This window comes from Notamacropus eugenii, chromosome 5 (genome assembly GCF_028372415.1).
Source record: "Notamacropus eugenii isolate mMacEug1 chromosome 5, mMacEug1.pri_v2, whole genome shotgun sequence".
NCBI classification, from domain to species: Eukaryota; Metazoa; Chordata; class Mammalia; order Diprotodontia; family Macropodidae; genus Notamacropus; species Notamacropus eugenii.
The window spans coordinates 146,696,461-146,714,273 of record NC_092876.1 but is presented as its reverse complement, the minus strand read 5'-3'; the positions used below and the strand labels follow the sequence as shown (position 1 = coordinate 146,714,273).

The 17,813-nt window shown below is 35.9% G+C and overlaps 1 protein-coding gene across 6 annotated transcripts in view; it reads left to right on the top strand.

The window, feature by feature from the left end:
• The window catches only part of ATM (ATM serine/threonine kinase), a 118,407-nt gene that overhangs the window by 63,660 nt on the left and 36,934 nt on the right, over window positions 1–17,813 (top strand). For 4 of the 6 annotated variants that reach the window (XM_072611179.1, XM_072611178.1, XM_072611180.1 and 1 more), the window contains exons 32-39: window positions 817–949; window positions 2,549–2,644; window positions 5,139–5,310; window positions 7,497–7,638; window positions 8,577–8,753; window positions 9,495–9,672; window positions 10,523–10,610; window positions 15,225–15,380. In XM_072611179.1, coding sequence (XP_072467280.1) covers window positions 817–949; window positions 2,549–2,644; window positions 5,139–5,310; window positions 7,497–7,638; window positions 8,577–8,753; window positions 9,495–9,672; window positions 10,523–10,610; window positions 15,225–15,380 — 1,142 coding nt within the window. Of the gene's footprint in view, window positions 1–816; window positions 950–2,548; window positions 2,645–5,138; window positions 5,311–7,496; window positions 7,639–8,576; window positions 8,754–9,494; window positions 9,673–10,522; window positions 10,611–11,710; window positions 12,112–15,224; window positions 15,381–17,813 lie in introns of those variants that run through there. The other 2 variants (XM_072611182.1, XR_011967446.1) reach the window with 2 other exon arrangements.

Genomic DNA, 17,813 nt, shown 5'->3' with positions numbered 1-17,813 from the left:
TTTTATAGGATTCTTGGGCCAAATTTGCTTTTAGTAAAATTATGTTTTGTGTGTGTGTGTGTGTGTGTGTGTGTGTGTGTGTGTGTGTGAAAAGTGTTCTTCCTTTTTCATTTCTGTTTTGTAAGAATTATTATTTCTATCCTTTGCCTTTTTGATTCAGGAAAAATGAATAATAGGACTTCCTAGATATTCTTATGAAATGTTTCTATGTTATTACTAATAGTTCCAGCTGTGAAAAACTTATTGATTATGGTTTAGGTCAGACAACGTTTAGTTGCAAAGAGGATAACATTGAAATTCTGAAAATATCCTGTTATAAGAAAAAAACATTTTGTCTGTTTTGAGTTAGAGTCTGTCTAGAGACAGCATGGTGTAATGAAAAGCAGATTGGATTGGAGAGTCAGGAAACCTGCATTTTAGTCCCTCATTTACTGTGTAACCTTGGACAAACCACGTAGCCTCTCATGCCTCATTTTCTTCAGTTGTAAAAATGAGAGAGCTGGGCAATATCTCATTAAGTTTTATGTGTGTTTGACATTTTGTCTCTTTGATATGTGCAGATTATAATGTTGTATATTTACCTTTATACCATACTTATTTTAAAGTATCTCTTCAGTATGAATACTCTAATGATAAGTATTATAACACACCCATGCTTGTTTAATCCCATGAGATTCTTATCTGTACTGTCCTTTAAATCTTACTGAGAAGGTCAGCTCAGTGTATTGGCAGACTTTTTCTATAACTATCATAAATCACTCTTTAATTCTTACTTACTATTGGAAGCAATTTTAAATTAATTTTCTTTCCTTCTAGGAAATTAATCATTTCCTTTCAGTGAGTGTCTCTGATTCAGTGCCTTTGACTAGACTTGAAGGATTAAAGGAACTTCGAAAGCAATTGGAACAACATAAAGATCAGATGAAGGACCTTTTGAAAGAATTTCAGGGTACCAAATTATTATGACATTTTTTTTACACTATAGAAACTCATTGTTTAGAGGAATTCAGTTAGTAAATGTTTTAAACTAAAGCAAACAATCCTTTCAAAATTTTAATCTTTTTCTTAGTAATTCCTCTTTTTGGAGTTTAGATTTTTATTATATCAGATTTTCTTAATTTAGAAGGAAACCTGTGATTTCTTACATATAACATGTCACTTTAAACATATACTAATAACAAAGTCCAGTTTGATTAAAACCTAAGCTAAGCAGAAAGACTTGATAGAGCCTGGAAAGGTAGGTTGGGACCAAATTGTGGGACACTTTGAATGCCAGACTAAGGTTTTGGAATTTTATTCAGTAGACCATTAGGAGTTATTAAAAGTTTTTGAGTGTTAGAGTAATATTATTGGAGTTATGTGTCATATGATTTAAATCACGTAGATTTTCTTAAATGTGTATTTCCTCTTGACATTAATTATTCTAAGGGTGGATCATGATTGTGATGTAAAGATAAACCGCATCAACAATTTTTTTTTTAATAAAAGAGATGGAGCTAGTGAGGATATCCTTCCTGTAGAAATCCAACTACCAACATTTTTTTTTATAAATTTTGTATTCCTCACTGAACTCCATTACTGGACGCTTGGAAAAAAGAGAATATATATTGGTTTATATTCTAGTAATTGCTAAAGGTCCTTTTTGAAGCTAATATTTTGGGTTTCATTATAATAATAGCATACATACACATTCCTCTTTAGTTTCCTCCCAAAATGTTATTCTTACCTTTGTGCATGTGAGACATAGGAAAATTTAAGTGACTTCCATGGTCACATGGGTAGTGACTGGCAAAGCTATGACTTAAACCCCTAGGTCTGCTCCCAGTTCAGTGCCCTTTCTGCCAGGTTGGCATCGATGATTGTGTTCATTTTGAATTCCTTTGAGCTTTTCGCCTTTCATCCTAAAATCCTCCCCACTAACTTTTCTTTTGTTTCAGATGTTTGCTGGTTGCATTTTTATCATTTACATAGTTGATTTTTGTATGTTAAGGATGTTCCAGACATATTTGAAGCACATTTGCTGAGGGGTATATACTTGAAATACCAATCAGCAAACATTGAAGAAATGGTGACTGTGTGCAGAGCGTTGAGAAGTACAAAAACAAACCAGGCTCTGACCTCAGGGAGCTTATATTCACTTAACATAGGGACCGAGGAATAGAAACCAGGTAGTTTGACTTCCGATGTGCCTGCTACTTGTGTGACCACAGGCAAATCATTTAACCTCCCTTGACCTCAGCCGCATCATTTATAAATCTTAGAAATGGAAATGATTGAACTTGATGCCCCCCTGCAATCCTTATAGCTCTAGATCTGATCCAGTGAATTATAGGCAGATAATTTAATTGCTTATTGTGATTGTTATCTCATCTGGTAGAGTGTTAATGCCTTGAGGGCAGGAATTATTTCTCTTTTGTCTTTGTATTCCCAGTCCCTAGCAAGGGCCTTGCACACAGTTGCTTAGTAGATGTTTGTTTTTGAACTCATATATGTGTATTTTAAATAAAAATGAGATGTTTATAACAATTTTTTTCCATCATAATCCTAGATAATCCACAAGATAGCATTATGGTGAAGCTTACTGTGAGTTTACTGCATCTATCTAAGATGGCAATAAACCATACTGGTGAAAAGGAAGTGTTGGGTAAATGATTTTTAAAGTTTTATTATTTATTTTTAACATTCATTTTTTTTCACAGATTTTGAGTTCTGAATTCTCCCCCCCCAACCTCCCCCCTCCCATTGTAATAGCAAGAAATATCATTTGTACATGTGAAATCATGCAAAACATATTTCCATAATGGCCATGTTGTAAAAGAAAACACAGACCAAAAATCCCAAGAAACATAAAGAAAATCAAAAAGTATGTTTCGATCTCCATTCAGACTCTGTCAGTTATTTCTCTGGAGGTGGATAGCTTTTTTCATTATATATCCTTTGGAATTGTCTTGGATCATTGTACTGATCAGAGCAGCTAAATCTTTCATATAATTGATCATTCTGCTATATTGCTGTTACTGTGTACAATGTTCTCCTGGTTCTACTCACTTCTCTTTGCATCAGTTTATCTAAGTCTTCCCACGTTTTTCTGAAAGCATCTTGCTCATCATTTCTTATAGCACAATAGTATTCTATCACAGTCATATATCACAAACTAAGTTCTTTAGCTTAATAACTTTCTCTAAATTTTTACAATCAGTTGTTTAGATCTTAAACATGAAAATCTTTACCACTGTAGAAAAGTATAGTGCAGTTTTGTTCATTTGGGTGTTAGGAAAATGAGACATATATTAGGTTTCTTTCACACTTCTTTTTTTTCCCTGCTCTAACTGAAAAGTAGATAATAGGGCAGTGGTTTTATTCATGTAAATTATTTATTTGAATAGCATATGCAAAGAATATACAAAGGACTTGGGGCAAATCACAAATGCCTTCTTACTTCCAAAGTTAGTCAACAGGCATGTGCCACAGTTGCACTTAATTCTGGGAAGCATAATTACAAAAAAGTTTTGAGACTAGATTTTATGGAGTAAAACATCATTCCATAGTTTGTGTCCAGTAGAAAGAATGACTTTTTTGCCTGATGTGTTTGGGAAGAATTTTTCTCAATATAGGTAGCAAATTTTCTGCTTTAAAAGATTTTCGCAGATTCAGAATAGGAGAGGGAAGGAAATATCTAGCCCAAAATTGTTCTAGCAGTATTGTCTCAAATGTAACAAATGATAGTAATGCAAAATGTTTCTGCCCTTGCAGCTGGGCCTCCTCATAACTTCTGTGGAATAGCACAGTATCCGGTAGAAAGGTATTCCTTCCCATACCCTCTAATTAGAAAACATCACCTTTTTTCTCACAAGGCAGCAAGCAGTTATTAAGTACTATAAGTCCTAGAAATACAAGTATAAGCAGCAAAAAAAAAAAAAAAAGCCCTGCTATCATGGAGCTTACCTTCTATTGGGGAAGACATCACACAAAAGGGAACTGAAGAGCTGTTGAGGAGAATGAAGGTTCTTGAGGTGGGGCACATGGTATGGAAGTTCAGGAAGTCAGAGGCACATCTGGGAGGGGAATAAAGATTGACTGGCCTATGGCCGCCTCTCCAAAATGGAAGTCCCAGAAAAAAGGCACTGTGGGGAGCAGGGAGCTGGTATGACAGATACAGCTTTCAGGGTCAGACTACAGCAGAGACAAGATCTTGAAGTCTAGGAAGTCACAAGTACCTATAATGCACCTTTTCTTAGTGCAAACCTAGACACTGCCAGAACCCTGCAGAAGCCCAAATGACTGCTGTAATGCTTGGCAGCTTTCCATTGTAGGTTTCTGCCACTATTGTTTATAATTCGTGTGCCAGAAAATTGTTATGATTATGTGTTTTCAGTTTGATCTGGACTGAAGCCTTAAAATCTACTTCTGATCTTATTCTATTGAAACTGCTCCCTACAAAGTTATTGTCTCCAAATTGCTATTGTGCTAGAACAAGGCTAATTTGTACTTTTAGCTTTCCAAAGTGAAACATATCATTTCTGTATTCCCTTTCATCCACACCCAAATGCACATCCCATTCTATAGTTTGTGGATTTTTATATACACATAGACCTTCATGATTTAAGATTGCTGCTCCTTTTCCCTTTCCATTAGAACTATTTCTTTTGAATAAGATCTACTCTTTCCACTCCTGAATTTTAATTATACATTTTATAACATTGAGTCTTGGTGACTTCTATAAATTTATAGTTATGTTAGAATTTGAAATTCACCATATTTATTACATACATTCTGTGCTCTAGTATATAGATGCCTAAGACCATAATTAGTTTTTCTGTTACTTCTCCACTGCATACTGACTGAGTGGCTGAATGACGACCTCTTTGGAGATGATGGTGTTCCGTGACTTAACAATCATTCAGTGATACTAGAAGGTTACTGTTGTTAGGAAGAGCGTTTGGGTCTGTTAGAAATTTGAGGACATTCAAGGCCTAGATAAATTTGTTTCTTTACTCTAAATCTTTTACAATATATTTGAACCTTGAATTGTGAAAAAGTAGTCTTTTCTTGACATTAAGAAATTATTTTAGTTTTTTCAACCCTGCAGAAATTCTGCAGAAAATTAATTTATACCAAAATGGTGTTTCTATTTGTAGAAGCCATTGGAAGCTGCTTGGGAGAAGTGGGTCCTATAGATTTTTCTACAATAGCCATTCAGCTTGGTAAAGATGCATCTTATTCCAAGACCGTTGACTTATTTGAGGATAAAGAACTTCAGTGGACCTTCATAATGCTCACATACCTAAATAATGCACTGGTCGAAGATTGGTGAGTGTTTAATGATAGTTTCTATACAATACTGCCTAATTTATCTATCTCCTAGGGAATGAAATTGCACGTAAGTGCATTTTCCATATGTTCAGTTGTTTTCCAGTCATGTCTGACTCTGTGACCCTATTTGGGGTTTTCTTGGCAAAGATACTGGAGTGCATTGCCATTTCCTTTGCCAACTCATTTTACAGATGAGGAAACTGAGGCAAATAGGATGAAGTGACTTCCTCAGGATCACACAGCTAGTAAATGTCTGAGGCTGGATTTGGACTCATGAAGATGAGTCCTGACAAATAAAGTTTTTAAGTACTAAATTAAAAAAAAATTTAGCCACTTTTGATAGAAACTTTTCTGGAATGCATGATACATTTCTCTCCCTTTTCAAACAGCATATTGAATATAACAACTTTTCTTAATGATTCAGAGTTAAGAATTCCAGTTATTGAATTACACTAAAATATGGTAGCTTTCCTTTTTTTTCACTTGTTATTAGAACATCTCCAATGAATGTCTCCTACAACTTTTCCTATTTTGTTTGCTTTTAATCTCTTCTGGACTAAGAAATCAGATCATCAGATTTGTTTTAAATATGTGTAAGTATCTGAGGTCAAATTTGGACTCAGGTCCTCCTAATTCTAGACCCAGCTCTAAATCCACTGTGCTACCTGTCTCTAGGAAGAGGCCTGTACAAGGCAGTTATAGAGAAAGAAACAAGATTTAGAACTGATTGGAGTGAGGAGTTGAGGATGAATCTGAGGTTGTAAACCTCGATGACTGAAAGGATGGTAGTGCATTTGACAGTAATATGGATATTCAGAATAAGAATAGGTTTGGGGATCAGGAGAGAAATGAATGAAGATCTAATATAACAGACTAAAAAGGAGGAGAGAGAGAAGAAAATATCCATGAGATCAGACATAAGTAATTCAGTAATTCTTTAAGCTCAATTTTTGATTCTCCGTATTCTTAATGGTTGAGAATGCTAGCACTCTGACTTTGAGATAATTTTGCTCTATATTTAACTATTCATGACAATGGGGTCACCATTTTGAGGAAATTGTACCTTTCCTTCTCTCCTCCTCCTCCCTTTTGAATTTCTCTTTTACCCTTTTGAAGAAAAAAATCTCTTCAGCTCATAGAGGAGTAGAGTTTCAATTCTCTTTTTATACCTTCAACAGTTTTTAAGGCTAATAAGACCCTATCTCTAACTTTCAGATGAAAAGCAGCCGTCTTACTAGATTGTGATAACCCCAACTACTCTTTATTCATTTGGAAAATTCAAATGAACAGACATTTTTTAAATACCTGTTACGTATAAAGTAGCTTGGCATCATGCAAGGGGGTCAGACTCAGAGAATGGCGATTACTAAATAAGCATCCATGTGGACTGACTTAGAAAACCACAGTTACATATGTTTTGTTGCATTTTTATTTATTTTATTAAATATTTCCCATTTAGGAAGTGTTGTCCCATGTTTTTGACATCTCTGGTATAGTAAATGTAGAGTTGACTTCCTTGAACAGCAGGAAGACCTAAGTTCTGTGTGACCCTGTGCAAGTTACTTAACTTCTCAGTGCCTCAGGCAATTCTCCTAAGTCTTTAAGTGGCAGATCAGCTGCTGATCTACTGTCGAGGAAACTCCCTCAGTATACCCAGTAAAATCACAGTTCCAAACTGAAAAAGAAGAAAATAAACATATGGAATATTGAGCCTGTAGGTGATACGAAGATAACTAAGATGTGGTTTCCCTTCCTGGAGCTCTTGATCTAGGAGGGGCCAGGAAAGGATATGACTTACATAGAAATAAAGATAACACAAAATAGAGCATAAGTATATATGTGAGGTAAAGATTACTTTTCAAGGTCAAAGAAAGGAAAGATAGTGAGCTTGTCTAATAAATTTGCAATCCTAGTACCTTAAATTTCTCTGTGCTCAATATGGGTAATTGTATATTCTTCCTTTAAAGTTGAAGGATTGTGTTGAATCCTTTGATGGTTATAATTTCATCATTGTATTAAATGATCATATTAAATACTTTTGATATATATTAAATTGTTCCATATATATTTCTGAAGTCATTTTCCTGCTTTATAAGGAATTTGTTGATTATTTGTTAATATTTATCAAAAGTGCCTATGTGGAATATGTAAAAGATACTGGTTCAAATGTATATATTTTTCAGTGTTAAGGTTCGATCAGCTGCTGTTGCATGTTTGAAAAATATTTTAGCCACAAAGACTGGACATGAGTTTTGGGAGGTTTATAAGAAAACAAGTGACCCAATGCTTATATACCTGCAACCTTTCAGAACATCTAGGAAAAAGGTATGTTTAATACTTGATCAGTAATTATTCAGAACCTCCTGTGTGCCTAGTGCTAGACTGGGTATAGCAAGAGATAAAGGAGAAGTAAGAGATGCAATTCCCTTCAAGTAATTTATCTTATTCCACTTACATTCAAGTCAAGAATGGAATTAAAATTGTATCCTTTACTTAGCAAAAAAAAAAAAAAAAGGCAATTCCTCTGTTTTCCATCTTCAAAAACTTGGTTTGTGTATTTTTTCCCCCTCAGCAAATAGGGTCTCAGACATCTTAATTCCATTTGGTGGTTCTCTTATCCCTCATCACCTTAGGTTCTGGGCTCCTCTGGTAGACTGACAGATACCTCTTTCCAGAAAGATTTAACCTATAGTCATAGAATTTTAGAATGACCTTAGAAGTTATACTGTCTGATCTCTACAGGAAGCATGAATTTTCTCTATAGCATCGTGATAAAAAGTCATCCAATCAACTTAACCCAATGTTCTTTTATGAAAAGAAAAGATACTATAATGATTGTGTTATTTAAAAAGTTTCTTTATCCTTAAGTCCTTGCCTTAGTTAAGGAAGGTGAGGAGGAGGTGTATTCCTTTTGATAAGTTTGTTGCTTCTCCATGCTTTCCTCACTCTCTCACTGCCCCACCTCCATACCTCAGGCACTTAAGAAATCATTCACAGTTGATAATTTAATTTTAGAGCACACCATTATCATTGAATACTTTGCTTTTGCAGCTGTATTTTGTATTTTAGTCCTTTTTTTTAAGGCCCTTGGCAAAGGCAAAATTTTTATGTAATATATGTGAAAGTAATACCTTTATATACTTACCTCTTTTCATCCTCAGAAAAACCCTATGAAAAAGAGATAGAGTAGCTTGTGGGATCTATGAGAAAAAAATAGGATATCTTATTATTACTTTCATGTGACTTGAGCCTTTTCTTTCTAGTTTCTAGAAATTCCTAGAATTGACAGAGAAAATCCTTTGGAAAGCTTGGATGATCCAAATTTGTGGATTCCTCAGGAAGAAAGCCATGATACTTGGATCAAGACATTGACTTGTACACTTTTGAACAGTGGGGGCATAAAAAGTGAAATTCTTCTGTTACTAAAGCCACTGTGTGAAGTAAGAAGAATGCATATCACCTCCAGGATTCTGCTTGGCTTAATCTCTCTGTCTATTGCGTTTAAAAAAATTCTCTTTATCTTGCATAAATCTTGCTTCTTTTATTCCATTTTTCTGTGGTAGTCCAAGTCTTCCACGAATGTTTTACAAATCTTCATACTTGAAGATAATGTTACTGATGGACTTTTTATGTGTCATTATTCACTTCCTACTTCTCAGTTCCCTGCAGAAGATACACATTTTTCTCTAGTTTAGTTTGATGTCCTAGTCTTGATACTCTCTGGTTTGAAGATTTTTAAAAATTAGGTAGACTATTAAAAACACCTATTTTTAATGTTTTCTTATCATGGTTCTCTCTAGATGACCTTTGTAAATATGTAAAATTGACAATTTCAGATTTCCCCCTTTGTGCTACTCATCATTTTCTTAGTATTCCAAAGGAAGAGGATGTTTCTTGGAAGGCTCTGCATATTCGCATATTAATAACTTCTAGCTGTAAAGCAACATTTGTTGTGTGACTATAAATTTATTCATTTCTTAAATATTAACTATAATCAGGATCCTATAGTAAATATTAGAGGCTTTAAGTGCACTGATTTATTTGACATAGGTATACTACACTGGTACCACTAACATTTATCATTTTTTTAAGTGTAATGAACCTGTGGAAAGGAATGAAAATGTGAAACTTAACATGTTATTTTTGCCTAAACCCTTGACTGGATGTATTGTATATTCTAGGTGAAACCCAGCTTTTGTCAATATGTGCTTCCCTATTTGATTCATGATATTTTGCTCCATGATACAAATAAATCCTGGCGAAATCTCTTATCTGTGCATATCCAGGGATTTTTTACAAACTGTTCCAGACATTCCTCACAGCCCAGCCGATCCACAACTCCTGCAACATTAGATTCAGGTAGTAAAAGCTTCTAAAATTTAAATATTAAACACTCGCTTTTATGTAGAGTCAGTCCTTGATCATGCATACTAATGAAGGAGGGGACAGTGTCATGGATAATACAGAACATTTGCTCTAAAAGAGCAAAACCTCAAGTATTTTATTTTCATGTGATTTAATAATGAAAGTTGTTGCGGTTTGGGGGCAACAAAATTTCTTTTTTACATTTTTCTTAAGTTGATTTTGAAATTACTTTGTGTTCCCTAAATATACCTCAAGTAATGGACATGGACCATAGAAGTGAGAGATGGCAGGGGAAGTCTGCCCTAGGATTAAAAATTGCTTTTGAGGCCCAACGCATAATCCATATGTACATAAGCAAGAGCTTAGTATAAATGTTTATAAGCATCTTTAGGTTTTTGCTTTATTAAAATAATATATAGATAAAGCACCATTTTATAAGTTTTTTATCCAATCTTCATTTGTTTGATCATTAATAACTTCACTGAATTTTTTTGATCATTTTATGATTCAGTTTAATAGTTTTATGTCTTTGATATGGATATACAGAAATATCTGCCATGGTATAAAATTTCAAATATTAGGTAGCTTCACTTGTAGTATATATACTTAGTATGAATTATTTACTGTTTTGCTATGATTAGACTTCTGTAGTTTAGAAAAGAATTCTGTAATCCTTTATTCCTTAGTCATTTTTACCCTATTTTTCAAAGAAATGATTAAAAAGCTATATGTGAAAATTCATGTATTTCCTAGGTACAACTTTAAATTTTTGAGTAGTGCTTTTTGTTTTGATGGGTCAAAAGAAGGTTCATTTCTGCCAAATTTTATATCTTTTTAAATTTAGAATCAGAATTTCTACTTCGAGGATCTTTGAATAAAAAATCAAGACGCACAATGCTTTCTGTTGTGGACTATATGAGAAGACAAAGAAGGTAATGAATGCAGCATCAGGACCTTTTTGAATTTTGAAGGTGGAATCATAAAGATAGAAAAAGCTTTTATCATTTTACCGTATTAATACAAGTTGCTAACATTAGATACCTAAAGTGTTAGGTGTCTACCACTGCCACCTGCAGTAACCTCAAATAGCTCATGAAGCCAGATTGGTTGCTGTCTTTCTCAGGGAGGTTAGGGTAGCCAGAATCTAAATGCTCCAGGCTACCTGTGGTTGCACACCTGAACCTGTGTAGAATTAGAGCTGGTCTGAGGGACTTTAGAGAGCACCTAGTCCAAACCCCTGCTCTTATGATGGAGAAATTGAGGCCCAAAGAGATTGTTACTTGTCCAGAATCACACAGGTATGAAGTAGCAGAGCTGGAATTAGGGCTTTATGAATAGATTCTCTGTTAGCCAAAAGGCCTACCTTCTCTTATAAGAGTAAGGATAACCTATTAATCTCTGCTTGGCTTTTGTACTGACATGTCTTGTTCTTGTGACTATATCACCTTGTTATTGCTGTGCTGATGTTGTCCTTGAATTTGTTCCTCAAACCATAAATCCCCAAGTGGTCTACGGGGACAGGTCAATATGTTTCATTTTTTTCAGAGATATATTTTGTTGTATAGCTTTAGAATAAAGAAGGCAGGATAGTATAGTGGGGAAACCTAAACATGCAGTTGTAGTCACTCCTCCACATCTGTATGCCTGACTGACTTGAAGAAAATGAGGAAATTGAGGAAATTGGACGAGGTTATCTGTGAGGTTACAGGCTACCCCTAAAACTTTGTTTACGTGATTCTCTGTACCTCACCATTGACTGTCCTCTGAGTTTTTAATTCCTGGGAGAATTGCTGAAGAACTCTGCTGACAGATGGGTTCTCTGAGTGAGATAGCCTGACCCCCCTTTCCATAATGCAGTATTGTCTACACCTGTTGTTCTGTAGTATGATGTCACTGTAGGGGAAATTCATGTTTCATGTTTTAGTTGTGTGTTAGGCTAGGTGTTCTGTGATTCCTTTGCAGTTCAGGGTTGTATGATCTTACTCTGATGAAATCAATTGTATACTAATATCTTTCTTTGCTGTTTTATCAGTAACAATGCTAGGTGAAGATTTTGGAGCAGGAGGAATCTGAGGGCTTCTGAAGTGATTTGCAGACTTAAAAGTTTTAGAAACACAGTTCTGTGCTGATTTGTTTCCATTGTGTGCATATTAAAAGGCAGGTTCCTTTTTCTCCTTTTAAAACCCTCTTTCTTCACTAACCGTATTTGTTCTTCATATTTTGATTATTTTCTTTAATTCATTTTTTAATTCCACCTCTTTACAAAAGCAGCTTAAAGCCTTAAAGTGTATGTGTTTCTAGATTAAAGAGTTTATACATTTAATGTCCCAGAATCTCTGAGGAGACAGGGAAAGAACAAAATTTTCATTATTACAACTAAATTGGTTTTAGATTCTTTCTGTTAAAGATATTCAAAGACAGAGGACCAACACCAGAAACTTTGTATAATGAAATGTAGCTGCATAAATATGTTTATTTAAAGTCTTTTTTTTAAAGATTTTTTGCATTTTCTAACAACAGCCAATTTATGCAAGGTTTTTTTTTTTCTTTTTTATTTCACTTTTAACATTCATTTTCACAGAATTTTTGGGCTCCAAATTTTCTCCCCCCTTATCCCCTCCCCCCACCCCAAAACACCGAGCATTCTAATTGCCCCCATCTCCACTCTGCTCTCTTCTCCATCATTCCTCTCTGCCCTTGTCTCCATCCTCTCCTCTGTCCTGTTGGCCAAATAACTTTCTATACCCCTTTACCTGTATTTCTTATTTCCTAGCAGCAAGAACAGTACTTGACAGTTATTCCTGAAACTTTGAGTTGCAACTTCTTTTCCTCCCTCCCTCCCCTCCCCCTCCCTTTGGAAGGCAAGCAATTCGATATCGGCCAAATCTGTGTAGTTTTGCAAATGACTTCCATAATAGTCATGTTGTATAAGACTAACTGTATTTCCCTCCATCCTATCCTGCTTCCAATTACTTCTATTCTCTCTTTTGATCCTGTCCCTCCCTGTGAGTGTCGACCTCAAATTGTACCCTCCTCCCCATGCCCTCCCTTCCATCGTCCCCCCCACCCTGTTTATCCCCTTGTCCCCCACCTTCCTGTATTGTAGGATAGGTTTTCATACCAAAATGAGTGTGCATTTTATTCCTTCCTTTAGTGGAATGTGATGAGAGTAAACTTCATGTTTTTCTCTCACCTCCCCTCTTTTTCCCCAAACTAAAAAAAAATCTTTTGCTTGCCTCTTTTATGAGAGATAATTTGCCCCATTCCATTTCTCCCTCTCTCCTCCCATATATTTCTCTCTCACTGCTTGATTTCATTTTTTTTTAAGATATGATCCCCCCCCATTCAATTCACTCTGCGCACTCTGTCTCTATGAGTGTGTGTGTGCGCATGTGTGTGTGTGTAATCCCACCAAGTACCCAGATACTGAATAGTTTCAAGAGTTACTAATATTGTCTTTCCATGTAGGGATGTAAACAGTTCAACTTTTATAAGTCCCTTATGACTTCTCTTTGCTGTTTACCTTTTCTTGCTTCTCTTCATTCTTGTGTTTGAAAGTCAAATTTTCTTTTCAGCTCTGGTCTTTCATCAAGAATGCTTGAAAGTCCCCAATTTCATTGAAAGACCATATTTTCCCCTGAAGTATTATACTCAGTTTTGCTGGGTAGGTGATTCTTGGTTTTAGTCCTAATTCCTTTGACTTCTGGAATATCCTATTCCATGCCCTTTGATCCCTTAATGTAGAAGCTGCTAGATCTTGTGTTATACTGATTGTATTTCCACAGTACTTGAATTGTTTCTTTCTAGCTGCTTGCAATATTTTCTCCTTGACCTGGGAATTCTGGAATTTGGCCACAATATTCCTAGGAGTTTCTCTTTTTGGATCTTTTTCAGGTGGTGATCGGTGGATTCTTTCAATATTTATTTTACCTTCTGTTTCTAGAATATCAGGGCAGTTTTCCTTGATAATTTCATGAAAGATGATGTCTAGGCTCTTTTTTTGATCATGGCTTACAGATAGTCCCATAATTTTTAAATTGTCTCTCCTGGATCTATTTTCCAGGTCAGTTGTTTTTCCAATGAGATATTTCACATTATCTTCCATTTTTTCATTCTTTTGGTTTTGTTTTGTGATTTCTTGGTTTCTCATAAAATCATTAGCCTCCATCTGTTCCATTCTAATTTTGAAAGAACTATTTTCTTCAGTGAGCTTTTGAATCTCCTTTTCCATTTGGCTAATTCTGCTTTTGAAAGCATTCTTCTCCTCATTGGCTTTTTGACCCTCTTTTGCCAATTGAGTTAGCCTATTTTTCAAGGTGTTATTTTCTTCAGCATTTTTTTGGGTCTCCTTTAGCAGGGTGCTGATTTATTGTTCATACTTTGCTTGTAAGTCTTTTATTACTCTTCCCAGTTTTTCATCCACCTCTCTATAATGATTTTGAAAATTGTTTGGGCTCTTTAAGACCTTTTCCCAGAACTGATCCCATTGAGTGGGCTGGGATGTAGAAGCACTGACTTCCGTGTCTTCCCCTGATGGTGAGCTCTGCTCTTCCTCATCAGAAGGGAGGGGAGGAGAAACCTGCTCACCAAGAAAGTAACCCTCAATAGTCTTGGTTTTTTTCCCTTTTCTGGGCATTTTCCCAGCCAGTGACTTGAGCTCTGAATATTCTCCTCACACCCACCTCGCCTCCGGATCCTCCCAGCCAGGGCTTGGGGTCTGAGAATCAAATGCTGCTTCCCAGCCTCAGTGCTTTGGGCGGGGGCAGGGCTGCTATTCAGTGTGAGATGAAGTTTAGGTGCTCAGGTGGGGGCAGGGCCGCCTCACAGGCTCAGTTCCCTCAGGGGGTTTATGTGGAGACCTTCAACAATGGATCCAGGCTCCTGCCTGCTTGGGGAGCCCTGGTCTGCTCCCGCCTCCGCTGTTGCCTTCTGAGGGGGCCTGAGTATGGGGGCACCCCACTCCCCTCTCGACCCACCAAAGAGACCTTCTCCCCGACCCCCATCACCTGTGGGTGGAGGGACCCGCGCGGCCACTGGAGATCCCGTCCCTGAAGTCCGCTCGGATCTTTTCCTCTCATTGCCCGGGCTGGTGCAGGGCTGGGCTGGGCTCCGCGTCCACAGCGCGACGGACCTTTTACAAGAGGTTTGCAGGTCCCTCTGGAACAGAAATCTTATCCGCTCCACTATTATGTGGCTTCTCCTGCTCCCGAATTTATTGGCGGCTCTTTACTACGGATATTTCATGGGCGGTGGGTTCGGAGCTAGCGTATTTGTGTGTTTCTACTCCGCCATCTTGGCTCTGCCTATGCAAGGTTTTGAAAGCAAAGAATGTTAAAGCTGGATGAGAAGTTAGATATTAAATATGGTTTGTTATATGAATTTATTTTTGTAAAATTATTTATGTCTTTAGGCCACTAACAAAACAGCAATGTAGCTTGACTTTCTAGCTAGCTCACTATTTGATGTATATCTATCATTATAGTATTTTGCAGAAACTTTCAAATTAAATTTTAAGAAATGAATTCTGACTTTTAATTTTTTATCAGACCTTCCTCAGGAACAGTTTTTGATGACACTTTCTGGCTGGAGTTGAATTATTTGGAGGTTGCCATGGTAGCTCAGTCTTGTGCAGCTCATTTCACAGCATTACTGTATGCGGAAATTTATGCAGACAGGAAAACATTGGATGATCAACAGAAAAGGTAATATCTTGAAAGACTTAAAATTCTTCATATTTGTGATAAGATAAATTTGCTGGAGTTAAAGGGGGGGCTTTAAAAAAGAGAGTTTAGACATAGACCCTATACAAAGCAAAGGAGGGCATGTTGCTATTCAAAGTATAGAAGAGTTCTGCTCTAGTTAAAAGATCTATGTGTACTTGGTAATAAACACTTCCTTTACTACTTAAGAATACTAAGAAACCTATTTGATTATAAACTGTTTGAGGAGGGTGGGGAAGCTCTTTGTATCCTTTAATGTGCCTAGTCCAATGAGAAGTCTCAGTGTGTGCTCAGTAAATATTTTTTGGATGAATGAATGCTCAGATCTTTCTTTTCAGTTAAGTTCATAACATACACGCATGCACACACACACACACACAGATGGTTAGATGGTAAGTTTTTCTCGATGAATAAGAAATTATGAAGGTTATTGTTACAGTTAATTATCTCAGTTTATCTTCAAGTAACTTAAGCAAATTGGAGAGACAAATACATGGTTACTTACTTTCTGCCATATATCATTGTGAGATGTAATGGTTAAATAATGAAAGAGATTACTTTGTGTAACTTGTGGAATTACTCTCATTACTTTATGGATTTTGATTGTGATCACCATTGGTCCCTCATTACCTCGTTTAAATTATTGCAGCATCCTTCTAATTAGTTTCCTTGCTTCCAGTATTTCCCTTTTCCACATATCTGCTGAAATATATTTCTGAAGCTCCTCATCTTGATCTTTCAAGCTTTCTGCAATCAGACTCCAACCTATATTACTTATTTCATGAAAGCAGCATGGCATAGTGAACAGAATGCCCAACTTTGGAGTTAAAAGACCTGAGTTGAAGCTTGCCTCAGGTACTTACTAATGATGTGATTTTGGGCAAGTCATTTAACATTAATTTCTCATTTTCCTCATCTGTAAAATTGGGATATTAATATCTTTGGTACTTACCTCCCAGGTTTATTGTCAAGATCAGATAATAGTACCTACCAAATCTTAAAATGCAATTTTAATGTCACTTATTAATAATAGGTTACTATTCTGTTCAGGCCATATTAGCCCATTACTTTAACTTAGTATTCTGTCTCATATCTGTGCAGTTGCACTGTCTATCCCTTAGACCTGGAATGTACTCTCTCAATACCTCTTCTTCCTAAGGTTTAACAAGGAGCCACTTCCTCAGAAAAACTTTTTGTGATACTTTCAGTTGTTAGTGTTAATTTTTTCCCTAAATTACCTTAAATTTATATATGTGTATATATTGTTTCTAGTGAGTAATCTTGAAATTCAAAGGCAGGACCATTACTGTATCTCTAGCACCTAGCCTGTGCCTTGCACATAGAATTCGTTTAATAAATATTTATTAAGTTGAGTTTGATGATGAATAAATTTTTTAAAATAGAGCTAAGAATGTAATGATTGAGATTACTAGAAAAAGTATACTACTCTCATTTTCACTGTCTCTGTTGATCTTTGTGCCATCTTAGTTTGATTTCCTTAATCAACTTTAATTTGAGGGAATGCATTTTCTGTGGCTTCTGTGGGCTTGATTCTTGGTTCCTTGCCACAAAACAATTCCTATTGAAAGAGAAGATAAAATGGTAAAGTTTAGTAGTCTTCTTCACATTATTGGCTACAAATTATTTTTGCTTAAGACAACCACTAATATATAAACATAGTATGACTTTTATACTCAATCAGGTGCCTGGATTCTGATACCTAACAATAATTATTTTATGTCCTTTTACAAATAATTTAGCTTTCATGTCTTAGATGTATCCTTGGATAGGATATGACTAAAACTGTCATTTATATAAATATGGTGTATGATGGACCAGATTTAGAGTTGATATAGTCATTTTTAGTATGTAAGCATCCTTAGAGCAATTATGTTGCTCTTGTAATATATAGTAAATAAAAGTGGTTCTTTTCCAGTTTGAAGGTCAAAAGAAGCTATATCTTTTTAAGGCATCCAAGTGGTTCAGTGAATAGATCGCTGGACCTGGAGTCAAGAAGACCTAAGTTCAAATTTGGACCTAGACCATACTAGCTATGTGACTCATGGCAAATCACTTAATCCTGTTTGCCTCGGTTTCCTCATACGTAAAAAGAGCAAAAGAAGGAAATGACAAACCACTTCAATATTTGCCAAGAAAATCCTCATTGGGGTCATGAAATTATTGGACATGACTGAAAAACAACTGAACAGCAATAAAGAAGATAGATTTAAAGATGGAAATGATCTTGGAGGTTATCTAATCCAATTCCCTCCTGTTAGACCTGAGGCATCTGAGCTCCAGGGAGGTTGTTACTTACTCAGAGACACTCAGTCTGACTCCAAATCCACTGCTTTTTACTTTGGTTCCTTAAAAGTTTGTCATTCCTTTCTAAGTACATATTTAGTTCTATTAGTA